This window comes from Rhododendron vialii, chromosome 10a, assembly GCF_030253575.1.
Source record: "Rhododendron vialii isolate Sample 1 chromosome 10a, ASM3025357v1".
Taxonomy (NCBI): Eukaryota; Viridiplantae; Streptophyta; class Magnoliopsida; order Ericales; family Ericaceae; genus Rhododendron; species Rhododendron vialii.
This window is the reverse complement of record NC_080566.1, coordinates 36,885,184-36,898,181: the sequence shown is the minus strand read 5'-3', so window position 1 is coordinate 36,898,181 and position 12,998 is coordinate 36,885,184. Positions and strand designations below refer to the sequence as shown.

Here is a 12,998-nt window from a genome sequence, read left to right as displayed (position 1 = left end):
TCAATATATTCAACATACTCCCCTTCCTTTTCATCTTTTTAAAGAAAGCTCTTTTCAAGTTTCTCATGCATACAAGTATCGCACATAGCATTTAAAGCAATAGATAACCTTATCTACTTAAGAAAATACTCAAGAATATTCGGCTTATACTTAGAGATAGGAGATGATCCTACGTTATACATAGAGATAGTGAGTAAGATTAATCTACATGATCGTAATGTTATTTCAAGATTTTGTAAAACGAGCTTGCTAATTATTCCTAATACTTTAACTTGCCTTATCATAAACAAAAATAACTAAAGTTATACTAGGGAAAATGAGTAGAGATTTATCTACCTTGATCCGAAACTAGTCGGAGCCGAATAAGCTAGTTGGAAGTTTTCTACGAGCGGTGAAACTCGCAAATCTGGACCAAACTTTGGATGGCAGTAACTCGGTCAATATTTGACCGAATATGATCGTTCTTGGGTCGAAATCGAAGCTCTAGAAGCGCTCTACAACTTTCGTGAAGGAAGTTGATCCTAGAAACTACTTTAAGCAGGAGAAAAATGGAGATTTGTGAAGGGCAGTAGGCTGTCTAGAATGGAAATGGTTTCTAGAGAGAAATGAGAGCAAAGGAGTGAAGGTGTGAGTTGAATGGCAAACATGGGGTGCTATTTATAGCCAAAACTTGGCCTCCTCCTCTCCCTCCATAGCCGGCCATATCTCTCTCTCTCTCTCCCATGGATTTTGCTCCATTGTCATGTCCAATCAAGCTTGAAAACATGCCAAGTCTTGTCTTGTCCAATCTTTTAGGCTTAAGGCTATAAACTAACTAGGATCTTATGCTTTCTAGGGTAAATCTAGGTAATCATGGCAAGTCTTACAAGTCTAAGGTAGGGTTTGATTAGGCTAAGGTATAGCTTTCCATGTATGGTCAATTCTAGTCTAGGTTTGTAGTCAAAATCTAGGGTAATAAGAGCTAGGTCTAGGATGATAAAAGGCTAGGATTTTATGCTAGAAAATTGACTAGAAATGGGTTGGCAATAGGCAAATAGCCCTAAGGGCTAAAGGTTGCTTGTAAAGGAAAACAAAACACAATCACACACTCCACCTCCCTCTCCCATCCGGCCTCTCTCTCTTTGGTACATATATATATATATATATATATATATATATATATATATATGTGTGTGTGTCTAGGAAAGTAAGTCTAGGATTATTAGGTTTAAGGCTAGAACATAAGTGTGCATGCCTGGCAAACCTAGCCTTGCTTCCTTTGGAAGCAAAATGATGAGATTTCATGTATGACTTGTCTGGTCATGTTTATTGGCAAGCCAAAGGTCTATTAACCAAAGGATAAAAATTTCCCTAACAATTATGGACCAAGGGGTAAAGGAATATTGATAATAATTAGGGTTCGAAATGACTTGTCATGGGAGTAAAAATGATTACTCCTATGGTCTAATAGTCCTATAGGGTTTGGAGGAATTCATAAGGCTCAAAGATGGTCTAAAAGGTTCAATTAGGATTAGGGTATTGTAACTAGGTGAATCGGTGGTTTGATTTCTCCAACTAATCGGTTGAAAACTAACTCTACTTGCCAAGTAGGATTTCTAGCCAAGAAATATGATTTAAAGATTTTATCTAACTCGTTAGGAAAATATACAAATGCTTTTATAAGTATACTTGTCTTTAGAAAAGTGACTAGATTGCTCGGCGTGAAAGATATAATTTTATAAGTCTCAAATCTAATTATGACGGATTATAAAAATTAAAAAGAAATTTTTTTGTAGCAAATCCAAGTAATTAAAATAAAATTTAAATATTTAACAAAAATTTTATTTACCAAAAATCAGGGTCGTTACATGACACCAACAAAAACAATTTTGACATTATCAATACTCTTTTTAAAACTTGTTAAGTATTTGAAACTGAACTTCTAACAATCTATTGCTCAATTCGCTTATCAAGCCTACACACAATACACATTAATTTGATAGTTTTTTTTTTCTTTTCAAACCGAGAAAAAAATGCCCTAGGGCGGGCCCCGTTCCGCTGAGAAAAATATATACTTAATTTTCAAATAAGTACTACTTATTTTTAAAATTTTTTAAATTAGAGTTGATGTATTGTGAAAAAATGACCTATCTTATAAAATGAAAAATAAATACTTAAAAATAAGAACATTAACGAAACGGAACCTACATTGCTCATTTTCATTCAATTTTTGGGGTTGCATTAAATATTAGTATTAATTAATAATTTTTAGAAAGATACATGTGAAAAGTCTCATAAACACCTAATTCGTGTCAAGTAGACCTTGTAGTTGTGATTAATTCATGACTCGGCAGATCTACAGCTCCAAAAGTAAGACTATCTTCATAGTTACCAATTCAAGTCCTCAATCCCTGTGTAGTTTTCAAGTGCATAACTTATGAGATCATAACAGTTCTCTTTATTTAACTAATTAAAAAAATCCAGATAACTTTGAATACTACTAGTTCAAGTTTGAAACTAAGACTAATGGCTGATAAGGAATGATGAACAAGTTTGACACAGAATTTAACAATGAAGTGTAGAACCGAAACCTGGGTCTAAGACTAACTCAAGAATCATATGTTGATTCTCTGTTGCACGATCGCCGGAAACCATATTCCGGTAATCAATGAACTCAAAATCCACCGGTGACCCAATTCCCGGCGAAGCCTGTCTGTGAAAGAGCAATCCAAGCCCTTCAGTGCTTCCCACACCCGGCTCAGAGCAACTCGATATCTTACAAGCAACTCCACTGTATCCTTGAATGACCACGACTCAGATGACCTGAAAGGACACAAAGCAAACCCAAATTCAGCAAAAGTTGAGGTACCTTCCTTTTCTCTTTTCTTCTTCATCAGCTTTCGGTTATTATGTCGTATTTAGACAAAAAAAATGGGAGCAATGAAAAAGTCAAAAGGATCTAACTGCAGTGAGCCATTATATTTCTTTCTCTTACCCACATCATTGATCCAATTAGAGGATCTAACAGTTTTGAACCGTCGGATTCTTATAACTTTTCTATTTACTTTCTCTTAATAGGGGATCTAAATACATTCCTAAGAAAAGAATAGCTTTAACCATAGGTTAAACAAAGTAGCGCAACGAGAAGGAAAAATGCAAGATTCCATATGGTTCACGGGAGAGGGGGAAGAACCACATTCAGGTGTGGATTAACAGCCATACAACTAACGAGGTAGATTTGTAATGTTATGCGATTATCTCTTTGCAATGAAGCACCAAATGGGTTATCCTTGAGGGCCACAGGGCTTGAAAGCCAAACCAAATAATGCATGAAAGAAGGTCTATTCAGATCTCAAATCAAACATTATTTTGTTGTTGTACCCTTACCAGTAAACAGCTAAAGTAAATACGAAGAAGAAAAGCAGATGATTATGATGAAAGGTGGACATTAGGGACGAGATGAGAATGGGTCACATCAGGGAAGCATTTCGTTCTATACGCAATGACCAAAAGATATGGATATTGAGAAAGGTTAAACCACCACCAACCACTAAAGAAAAAAGGCAAAGATGACAAAAAATAGAGAGAAACCCCACAACATACTTGATTTGGACCCCTGAGTTATTTTTTATGAAATTGATTTCCATTGTCAACCCCTTATGTGCTGAAATCCCGACATTTGTATCCATACCAGTTATATAGTCATTTACCTCTTGAATGCAAAAATGAGTACTTGCAAGGCTAGATCCGAAGTCAGGCACTCAAGTAGCAGCTGGTGTTAGTCCTCTTGCAATTTATGGATTGCCTGGAGATAAAAAAAACGCAAGACTAGGTTAAAATAGAGAGCTTCGGTAAAGAAAAATAGTTGGGTAGAAACCACTCTCTCTACCTCAAGATCTTTCTCAATCCCGTCTACCACTCAACCTCCTGATTGATCAGAACCACTGCTCTGTGTGAACTGAGCAGGAAATATAATGCGTGCTTGTCCTGGAGCTGGTGCAGGCATTCCTGAGGAAACCAAGGAACTAACTTAAACAGGCAGTGCGGGACATAGAATTAGTGGTAGTCCATCAGCTTAGATGTAAGAGGATGGAAAATGCCGTGCTCTGGACACAAGATATATTCCCATATGCAAGGACAGGCCGAGGGACGGGTGAGTCTAGCCGACCGCCCTATCACCAAGTTTCAAAATTGTTTTAGATTATACTAGTTTCTTCTAGAATAAAACGTCAACATTAAATAAGCTTGACCGCCCAACGTGTTTTGCAAAGAAAAAAAATCAACACTCACCCATCCAAGCTTTTTTTTGAGACAAATTCATTAACTGTCCTCTTTAGGTTGTGTTCTTTTAAAACAAATTTAACACTAGATTCTATAGTTTATCTTTTGATATGGATATGGCTGCACAAGATTGTATGCATCTACAATTGTACCATATGTTCCTATAATTTTATAGGTTGATAAAAAAATACTTATAATAACTATTTTTTAAACTAGTGTTGTAATAGCAAAAAGTAATATTACGTTTTATGTGACAAAAAAAAAAAAAACATTCGTCCACCCAATACTGAAATCCTGCATCCATCCTGCACATATGTGCATAAAGCTACATTAAGACTGCGTATGCAAATGCGCCTGTGAATGCAAGTCTGGATTCTTATCTGTGAGAAATGTGAGGCAAGGAGAGAAAAGAAAGCCACACACACACACACACACACAGAGGGAGGGTGGGTGGGGGGTTGAATTGAAAAAAGATATACCAGTATGGTATGGTGCTTGAATTGTCGGAATAGTGTCTGATGATACTCCACTGACACGTGGTCCCCCATATTGCAGAACATGCCGACCTGGAGTCACATAGCCCTGAACCGTTGCATACCCGTGGTTTCCAGTGAGAGATTGACCCATTTGGCCATACGGGGCGATGTTTGGGTTGACTGTGCCTTGTACTCCATACATCTGAAGGTAATGCTGATCCATATAAGGATTGTAAACACCCTGCGAAAATATATAAAACACATACCGACTATGTTGTATATTTCTAGAACCAACTAGACTTTTAACAAGTTCAGTCCCTCTTTAAGTAAATAAAACACCCTCCAATTACTGGGCATGACAGCCAAAATGGAAAAATAAAATCGAACAAGTGAATATCCATGGCTGCCGAAAATGGAAGGGAGGGAATAACCATGGAGATTGGGATTAGGACTTACTAACCTGTGGGTAAACATATTCAGGTCCATAGGTTGTGTACCTGTCAAGAGAACCATTAATATTTTGAGGTCAAACAACACAAAGATCAGCTTAGTCTGTGGGTACTTGCAACATGGTAGCAAAATTAGCATGTATTTGGATGCATGAAAAGTTTTGACAATTTACCCAACAAGGGTTCTCCGCCATGCATTTAACAGTTATTCCCATTATATGACACCAGAACCAATAATCGACGACTCGTCAAGCAAGTCACGGAGAAATGTAATGGTGTACAACGCCTGTATCCATTATTCTTACCATTTGTTTTTTTACAAGAATAATAAAGTGTCTACGCATTGTCATTCTTTCTGCATCTACACATTCCGTTCCATAAGACTATACATAAACTAATGACAGATTACATGCGTAAGGACAATTGGTGATTTTGCAAAATGAAGATGTCATTTTGCACATGGACTGATTTCTTTTGACTAACTTCTATTGGCACAAATGTCCATGTTAGACAACGATAAACTACACAAAATTCGATAAAAAAATGCAGGGTGTTATGGTAGTTTACTTAAATCCAAGACTTAACTAAGGTTGAAAAATGTTAGTAGGCAATCTTACTATAGAATAATAAAAAAATTTACTACAGAACTTTGGCTTCTTTCTTTGAAAATAACTTACTATAAACATCTGTCAAATTTCTAAACAAGGATCATCTAAGTTCACTTAAGCAACTAAGTGTGGCCAACCCAAAAAATCAACTGGACCTATCACATTCTTCCAATTTCCAATTACAACACAAATTATTCTTTGAAGAGTTGGAGATGAATCCACCAATTCAAAGATAATGAGGTGTCTGAGTCACCTTAGAACCTGGAAAAAGGTCAACGGAAAAATATTGAATCAGATGATTCTTTGCAAGATGCAGAATTCAACTGGAATAGTCTCGACTCTGACAACCAAAGCAAAAAAGGCGCAATCTACAATTCAAATACTTAGTTAACCATACAAGACCTTGATAAAATACCACTCACCCATATGGAGGATATGCAACCCCAGGCTGATAGCTGAAAGGCACTGGTTGGTGGAAACGGGGGCTGCCAACGTAAGCACTCCTAGGCATCTGGGGTATACCAAAATAGGGCATTGCCGGACGTAGACGTCCTAAAATAAGCAAAAGGATATACTGTGAGCCTATGCCCCAAACAAGAATATCAGAACTCCAATCTATTAGTCAATAATATCCGAAGAACACAAGCCTATACTCTTACTAACTATGCGAAGTCACATCTTTCTGCAATAAAAATTTAATTCAGTGTAATTGGGAAGTACAGGCAATCATTTTAACGTAAGTCCAAACCATATTTACAGTTTTTGGGCTAGGGCAATAGCCATTAGTTGGGATTTTGATACATCATAGTTGGGATTTTGATCACAGTCATCATATAATGTGCATAGTGCATTGAAGTATATTAAACAAACTACATACTACTGTAGAATAAAATTTGAAACCATATGAGATTTGATGCATTGAATGATAGAAAGTCAAGTAATTTTGAGGATACAAAAGACAATACCATAAGGCAACAATGGCTGAGGCCGCCCAAGTGAAGCTAAATTACAATTTGCTCTCCTTCCATCAATAACTGGATTTGGGTCTGAACAAGCATTCTTGGCAGATTCAGGATCGTGAAATGTCACCTAACCTCCAAACAAACATCCAATGATTACCAAAAGCTAATGAGGTAATCAATAGTTTCTTCCAATAGAACATTTAGAGGGGACGGAAACGTAAACTTCATGCGACATTAAATGCATTTGAATTCTTACAGCAAACATGTGTGAGAGAAATCAGCAAAATAGGACCACCAATTTGCCTAAAAAGGCCACCAAACAAACCACTTAATTCATTGATGGCATTTTAATTAATTCTCATAACGTGGAACTTGTTTTTCGTGTTCAATAGGTAAACCACATAACATAGCAAACACAACACATATAAAGACAGCATACTAACAGTGATCTAACAATTCATTTATTGATTTTACACAGGAGGGGTTTTGCATTTCAAACAACAATATCAAACCAAACAACAGCTCACGTAATCAACCAACAAATATAATAATTCCACATTTCAAAGTAAATTATACACCACATATCAAACGACGCGTCTAACTATCATGAACATGTATCTCATTTCCAATTTCTAAAGATTAATAAAAAAGATCATGAAGCATTCACCCTTGGGGACCAAATTTCCATGTATGCACATCTAGAACAGTAGCAAGATAGACCAACCACAGTCCAATAACATGTGGATGGAAATCATCAATTTGTTTTCCAAACTTAACTAGGTGCTTTTGGAAACAATAAATTGAGCATATCAAGCAACACCAAATTCAGATAGAGATACTCACAAACCCATATCCTTTCGATCGCCCGGTATGCTTGTCGGTGATGACAACAGCCTCAAGTATCTCCCCATACTGCTCGAAGTGACGGCGCAGCGTTTCGCTCTGAGTCTCCCACGCCAACCCACCCACAAATACCTTGGTGTATGTAGTATCCCCAAATGGGTTATTCAAGAATTGCAACCCTGACCCAGTTCCCGGGTTCGGCTGATAAGCCATTAAATCAACTCCCAACAACTATATACAGAATATATCTATATGTTTTTATATATGCCTATATAGCTAACCAAATTCACATGGAGCAAAGTTGAGGAGCACTAATCAAACACTTTAACCTGAGTAAAGAAGGTGCCTTTAAATAAAAACCCCACATAAACCCTGAGAAAATATATGCAAATATCCCTATATATATATATATATATATATATATATATATATATATATATATATATGTAACCCAATTCAGGAGCTAATTCGAGGAGCAGTGATGGAACCCTTTAAACTGACAAGATAGGTGCCTTGAAATGAAAACAACATATAAGTAAGTATATGTATGTGTTTTTATGTATGTGACTCAATTCAGAAGGAGCTAATTTGAGAAGAAGAGATCCAACCCTTTAACCTGAAAAGGGTTGGTGCCTCTAAATGAAAAACCCACATAAACCCTGATGAAATAGCATCAAACAGCACACCAAAAAATATTCGGCATGTATATATGTGGATGTATATGCTTGACCCAATTCAGAAGGAGCTAATTGGAGGAGGAATAGGGGCTACAGACGGGGGAGATGGTGATCGACCCCATGTAAACAAGAAAAAAGGGTTGGTGATGGGAATAGAAAAACCTTTATAAACGCTAAGGAAGGATTGGTAACGATATGAGAGAGAGAGAGAGAGAGAGAGAGAGAGAAGGGAGATGGGTGGGGTAGTGGGGTGGGGTGGAACAACATGATTGATGACATGGGGGGGTCTTGGATTTTGGAACGAGATGAGCAAAGGTGAGCTGTAGGATTAGGGAATCTTCGAGGAGATTATTAACAATTACTAGTAGTTTAGTTAAAAGGATTAGCATCTTTTCCCTCCAAATTCTATTGTAATTCATTCCCTTCCCCATTTTACCATTTTCCTCTCAGGAAAAGTACTTACTCCGTATTTAGCGTGGAGACAATGGGGACTCGACTGTCGCTTGGTCATTATGTCGATGCACCTCTCTGATTTGTCACCGCTGGTATTTTTGATATTCTCAATTTTTCCTCCTTCCTTTCCCCATTTTTACCGTTTCCCTCCAAGGAAAAACAGCCCTGCTAGGAGTAGTACTATGGAGACAGAGAGGATCAGGGGAACCGCGATTCGGACAGAACTCGATCATCACATGGTCAATGTTTGTCGATACATCTATCTGTTCTTTCAGCATTGGTATTTTTTGATAGAGACTAGTGTCAAAGGAATTTTGATTTTTACGCTTCACTTTTTACTGATAACGCTCCATTTTATTTATAAAGTTACTAGTAATTTCACGTTAAAAGTGAAGCGCTATCAATAAAAAATGAAGCGCGAAAATCAATTTCATTGTCAAAGTACTGTAATCTTATCTATCTATCTATCTAGAAATATGCACACACCAAGCAATAGGTTTATTTTGTGGTATTGTTATTTGCAGTGGGTGCACACTTTGAGTGTATTTTATTGTAATTTTGCTGTTATTTAAATAATTTATTGGTATTCTCTCAAAGATTAAAAACTTTTTTTCCTGGGTATTGAGAAAAAAAAAAGGTTTTCTTCTTGTTTTTAGTGTACACAATTTTTTTTGGTGTTTAATTATGACATTTTGTGGCTCAAAATACAAAAGTGCATATCGTATTGTACACAATCCATTTTAGTTGCGTGTACTCTAACATTGTCCGATGGAAAATATTCTCTCCCTTCGTAATTGTTAATCTCTCATAGAATTCCAACTTTTTAAAAGTAAATAAAATGATTACAATAACATTAAATCTCAATGTGCCATTTTTTAAAATTACCCCTTGTTTTAACTCATTTACAATATTATGAAGGATTTTATAAGAAATTTATAGAAACTTATTCATTTTAGGTTTTTGATTTTTCAAGAGGGACTAACGTTTTAGAACATCACAGAATAGAATAATGGATCAACAATTAGCAACGAGGAAGTATATTTGAACAAGCAAATTTCATGCCACTCGTATTTTTTGTTCACCCAAAAAGTCGAAAAACGTATTTCCACAAAATTAGAAATAGGACCCACTAATAAAAGAATTAGGGGCATGACATCCTAATCCTAATTGTGAAAGTCTTGCATTTTTTATTTTTATTTTTGGTGATTTGGTGCGTCGAATTTTTTGCATTAATTAACAGAAACTTGCAAAGGCCTGTCGGCAACATGCACAGAAGCAGCAATACATACACAATGTAGCGCTGGTTTTTGGGTCCCACAGACATGACCGGAGTCGCTTATTTTGTTCAAGATAATTTATTTACGGTCCCTGTTAAAAATCAGTTCAATCGGATACCGGTAACGGCTCTTATTGAACCGTCCAACTTTGTCCCTGAATTTGGCATGAATTCAAGGACAAAATTGAATGTTTTTGTAAAGACCCTTACTCGTACCGGTTTAATTTGTTTTTGTTTTTTTTTTTAACAATGGACTTGAAATACTCCGTAAAATAGTTGATAACAAAACGAACGGATCCGATCGTATCTTTGGAAATCCGAAACGGGTCCCGAAATCATCTGTGCAAGGAGTATGTACCGGTATATGTGTGTGTGCAAGTAGCACAAGTGCACAACTTCGGTCGGCAATTGCGTGCGTGTATACGCGTTAAACAAGATCCTCTTTTGGAATTAAAAATTACTAACTCATTTAATGTGAAAGTGAGAAGTGGAAGTGGATAAAGATGGGGGGTGGGGTTGGGTGCCAACCAGAAATGCTACATACACAGCAAAAGTGCACAAATTTTATGCACAGATTTTTTGTGAGACCCACTATGGGTCCCACACAAAAAATCCGAGTCGTTCATTAAATGTAAAACATTTTTTTAAGGGCATCTGCGAAAAATCAGCTCAATCCGATACCTATAAGTGCTTGATTCAATCATCTAATTTTTCATTATCCTGAAATTTGAATGAAAAGTTAAATGATTGAATAGAGAACCTATAAGTATTGGATTGAGCTGATTTTTTGCAGGGGTCCTTGAAAAAATGTTTTACATTTAATGAACGGCTCGAATTATTTGTGTAGGATCCGTAATGGGCCCCACAAAAAATTTGTGCACAAAATCTGTGCACTTTTGCTGTGTATGTAGCATTACTCGGTGCCAACTCTCTTCCAAGTAGGATTCGTCACTTTCCCGGGAGAGCGACGGCTTCCGGCGCTTCCCCATTCACACAAACCACCACGTTACTGCTTACGTATGCTTTCATCATCAAAAAAAAAAAAAAAACAAGAAAACAAAAGAAGGGATTGGATGGTTTTGTCTAGGTTTGTTTTCGAAACACATTTATATCGAGAGAATGGGTTTACAAATATTACAACACTGACTAAAAATTCACTTTCTTTCAAAAGAGAATAAACATTTGTTTCCTTCGAATCGATTACATGGTGCTACGTTATAAAACAGTGGTCCCAATCAACTGAACATGTCAACGTGGTGCAGTATAATTGATTTGGAGGAAACAAATGTTTTACACCGGCGGTGTAAAAAATTTGTTCTCTTTCCAAAATAAATAAGTTTCGAGAACTGTGAGTCTAATATTTTCGTTAATGTCTAGACCATCAATGGTTTCGATCATCAAAAACAAACTCTAGATGGGCCCGAAAATAACCCGAACAGGACCGTGAAGTCCCTCTGAAGAACCGGAGAGAATTCCATCCTATCCAAAAATGCTAAGGCCTCGTTCCCGAAAGGAAATAAATACTTATTTTTTAATAAGGCAATTTTGAATTCAAAAATTATGTGCTTACGCAAATAATTTTCCTATCAATATAGATTTTGTTTGATAGATCTCATTAAGATCTTTAATACGGTGCAAAAAAAATTGAAAATTTATTTTTCATTTACATTATTTTTGAATTTGAGAATGTGAAATTAGCACTGATTTTAAAAAAGTGTTCTGGAACGGAGCCTAAGGACATAGCCAGTGTAATAAATTCGGGATAAATGTATTCGGAACCATCTGATGTAGTAGCGTGGTCAAAATTTAGATTTGAGGGTGATATTTTTTGGGATTCACTTATTCTTTCGCGGAAATATGAGGGAAAACATTACGAATAGAGTCAGACTTTGTCTATTGGCTTTATTTATTTTTTTAAAAAATGAAATAAATGCTGGTTTTTCAATGGATTTGATTAAGCTATATATTATTATTGTTATGATCTGAACTGATTTATGACCAAGTGCGTAATCAACTTCAATAGCTGTCCAATTTTTTTTTTTTTAAAAAAAAACCAAAGGTGCCACTTGCGACAGATCTCTCCTCACAGCTCCGCTAAACCGCTTTAGCATGATGTATGTGAGTCTAACGTGTATATTGTGAAACTCGTGTGCACCGGACGACTCCAGATGCAATTTTTCTATATCTTTGTCTAAGCATTAATACTCTCAAAGGTCTGCTGCTCGCCGTTGATTACTGACATTTTGGTTGACAAATGCAGATTTGGTGGGATGGCCCCCCAAGGAGTCATATTTTGTTCATCTTTCTTTATCTGTAAAAAACCAATGGAATCTTGTTCATCTACGAAACCCATTTTTTTTATTGTTCATCATAATCCTATGGAGAGGAGGATATAACCAATGAGGGTTAAGTCTAATTGCTCACCCTTGTACATTATTCAGAGAGAGAACAGTGGGTCAAATCTTGTCGAAAGTCAGAATTGAATATTAGTTCTGCTGTAAAGGAATATTTCGTTGTTAGTTTATTCCTTCCGGTATATAGTGGCGTAGCCAGATTTGTTAATAGTATGAAGGGAAAATGACGGCTCGGAACGTGTTTTGATAATTAATACATTTTAAGGGCATGTTAAGAATATTTGTTAATGAACAAAATGTCCTTGACAGATATTAATTATCAAAACACGTCATTGACCGTCATTTTTCCTAGTATGAATTATTGATTGTCGAGGTGAACGGTTGAGATTTAATTACATAGACTTTTTTTTTGCAGCCCAACTGCAAAGGAGCTAGATCCAATAAACAATACGCAAAAGCCGGAAAGTGATTTGGAACCCTTTTTAAATGCTACGCACCATTTTTAAAATACAAAACCATTAAAATTGAGGCTTTTCAATTCCCTCATTCGAACAGGGCCTAAAACATAAAGGAGGCAAACACGTACGATCTCAATTAGTCAACAAGATAGAATTAGAGAAGTTAAGAAAAACGCTCCAGA

General features: G+C 36.3%; 1 protein-coding gene across 4 annotated transcripts; it reads right to left on the bottom strand.

Moving 5' to 3' along the window:
• Positions 1 to 2,414: 2,414 nt before the first annotated feature.
• Positions 2,415 to 8,592, bottom strand: LOC131303977 (uncharacterized). 4 transcript variants are annotated; one of them, XR_009192275.1, is made up of 8 exons: positions 7,599 to 8,592; positions 6,759 to 6,882; positions 6,216 to 6,345; positions 5,197 to 5,233; positions 4,740 to 4,977; positions 3,869 to 3,987; positions 3,690 to 3,784; positions 2,415 to 2,802 (listed from the first exon to the last, which is right to left on the bottom strand). XR_009192275.1 is itself a non-coding variant. In XM_058331062.1 (7 exons), exons 1-6 carry the CDS (start codon positions 7,809 to 7,811, stop codon positions 3,899 to 3,901), a joined length of 831 nt encoding a protein of 276 aa, XP_058187045.1. In that variant the 5' UTR covers positions 7,812 to 8,592; the 3' UTR covers positions 2,415 to 2,802; positions 3,869 to 3,898. The 4 variants fall into 4 exon arrangements, 1 of the variants encoding a protein (XP_058187045.1); XR_009192276.1 differs by having other exon boundaries at positions 4,740 to 4,950; XR_009192277.1 differs by having other exon boundaries at positions 4,740 to 4,938.
• Positions 8,593 to 12,998: the final 4,406 nt, after the last annotated feature.